Source organism: Laccaria bicolor, genomic scaffold (genome assembly GCF_000143565.1).
Source record: "Laccaria bicolor S238N-H82 LACBIscaffold_422 genomic scaffold, whole genome shotgun sequence".
Taxonomy (NCBI): Eukaryota; Fungi; Basidiomycota; class Agaricomycetes; order Agaricales; family Hydnangiaceae; genus Laccaria; species Laccaria bicolor.
Window position 1 is genome coordinate 1 of NW_001890272.1, and position 2,563 is coordinate 2,563.

A 2,563-nucleotide genomic window follows, 5' to 3' on the forward strand; every position below is an offset into this window, starting at 1 on the left:
CAAAGAGGAAGAACGTAAGATTGTCCGTTTCCGTTATACAGCTTAATTTACGACTCACAGTTCGTCAATGGTGTTCGTCAACAACCTTTCTTGCTTCAACGTTTCTTTTGAATGCGAACCTCCGAAAGCGTCTTGGGCTAGCCTCAACGCACCTGCCCGAAACAGAACGACCGAAATGCATGAAAATATTACATCGCGATTTGCTAACAAGGCGTTGGGTTCGGGTCTAGTTTTAGGTCGGCGCACGTCGACATCGGCTGTCACGCATCATGTGTCAAACTGCAGAGAGAATGTGAGATGGTCCGTTCCGTTATACAGCTAAAAGTTACACTTACCCATAATCGACATCAATGGCTCGATTCGCTCAAACAGTTCGTTGCACACGATATTCCGGAACTATCTTGGGCGCGTGGACATGGGGCGTCATACGGTAACCTGCAAATGATCTGTTCCTCCCTCGGACGAAGGTACAGGCCGCCTCCAAACGGTGTTGAAAGCTCCACTCATTCAACGACCTGTTGAGCACGACATTTCGAAACCATCTAGGGTCGGTAAACATCGGGGGTCATACATCATGCCATAACCTACAGAAAGGATAATGAAACGGTCCGTGCTGATAATGCAGCTAAAGTTGGATTAAACTATCCAGAAACCCCCCTTTCCGCGTGAAACCCTAAGGTTTCTATCCAACCACTTCAGAAACCTGGGAACCACAAGCAAATCACTGATTGCCGATGGTCAAAATATTTGAGGTCCGATCGGTTCCGACATCCCTTTGGGAGTGTACAGTGCAACTCATTGATCCCATCCACTGCCCTTGACTATGGCAAAAACCCTCGCAATAATTGTCTCATCAAGTGGCTAGATCCCTCCCGAATGGTCCAAGGTTTGCATGTGACTCTTTTCCATATATCTCCTCTATTGAGTTGGAAGACCATGACGCGTCGCTTGAACTCGATTATGTCATACCTGAAATTTAAAGTCCGATTTTTCCATCATCTCCGACGTAGGGTTTCTATAAATACTTCTTTCAGTTAGTAATGGGGGGGTTCTACCTGACCATGAGAAATCCTAGGGTTTCTGCCGGAAAGGGGGTTTCTGAGTAGATTGATCCGCTAAAGTTACCTACCTTCGATCGATCGACAGAGTGCCCCAACGATTTGTTCACCACGAAACCGTCCCGGGAAATTGCCTGCAGAGACGATGTAAGTATAATGGTCTATTCCATTGTGCAGCTAAACTTTCAGCTTGCCTTCCAGCACATCAACATCTACGTCTCAGACGATTGTCCATCGAGTTGCCATCGAGCGTCATGGCGCAAAGAGAAGATTTGGGTTGTATGCAGCTAAAGTTATAGCTCACCTTTGGTCGATATTAACATTTTTGAAACGCCTTAGGCCAGGTCCTGGCTAGTGAGCGGTAGAGCATCGAGCAGCTTTCCGGATGTGGCGTCAATTGACTGCTTGCGGCGGATAAATCTATCCAGAAACCCTCCTTTCCACGTGAAACCCTGTGGTTTCTGAATTGGTTGGGCAGAAACCTGGGGTGTTGTCAATAGCCCACAATCAAGATATTTGATGTCCGACGCGCGGCTCACTCACTGCCGAAACGGGAGTGAATTTGTATGTAGCAGCACATCACCCGACTGGTGCTCAAGCTGAGAGCGTGTATTATTTGCCTATGATAATTATAATTACAGGTATGTGCTGTACTCTGAAATGCCAAGAGCGAGGGACTAGTGGGCAGGCTGGCCGCTGAGCGTGTGTGGCCTTCCTGGCAACATACCCGCATTTCGTCTCCTCCACATAGGGCGGCTGTCACCCTATGTGGTCTTAATTGGAATGCACTGACTACACAGGCAAGAGGCACGGCCTTCTGTGTTCAGGCTGCACCATGACTCTGATGTGCATGGCAAGCATCAACTGATGGCCTGCGTCCTCTACGAGGCCACACGAGGCCGTCAGTGGAGAGGACCCCAGCGGTGGGTATTATAATTGAGGTTACATGGTCATTGCGTACACAACGGAAGGATGGACTTGAAGCGTTGAGGGGTGATACCAGGCTCCTAAAAGCAGCCACTCGTATCGCTCGATGAGCCTCTACATACTATTAGCGGTATGACAAATCCTATGATGTGATCATTGATGGGACTGAACAAATAAACAAAACTAAGGACTCGAGCTCGCGATAGAGCGGCTGCCGGGAAAGTCAGTCGGGAAACTCCGAGACCATTGATTAACCCTAACATTGGGTCCCAACCCCAAGGCCTTTCTGGGCTTGCGTGACAATGGTCCGGTTTGGACTTGGGGCTCCAACCCAACATTGACAAATACTACGTCTGGCATTAGAGGAGAGGCTACGGAACACGTAGGACGAAAACACGTAGGACAAGTGCAGAACTGTGCCGCAGTAGGATACAATAATATGCTTGTCATGCCCAGTCTCCAACGTGGACATTTTACCGATGTCGTGTCAGTTCAAAACTATATAAGTACAACCTTCCATCCTTGCTTCCATCATTACAAAAAGATAGTATCTAACTACCCAATGTCGAAACTACAAT

General features: G+C 48.0%; 1 protein-coding gene across 1 annotated transcript; it reads left to right on the forward strand.

Moving 5' to 3' along the window:
• Positions 1-60: 60 nt before the first annotated feature.
• LACBIDRAFT_336219 (uncharacterized protein) lies at positions 61-1,717 on the forward strand (the record flags this gene model as incomplete). Its single annotated transcript, XM_001891159.1, has 7 exons — positions 61-292; positions 700-886; positions 1,147-1,205; positions 1,236-1,337; positions 1,403-1,412; positions 1,537-1,622; positions 1,700-1,717. Coding segments are annotated over 7 exons (693 nt in total), but the record flags the coding sequence as incomplete, so codon positions are not given.
• Between the last annotated feature and the right edge of the window lie 846 nt (positions 1,718-2,563).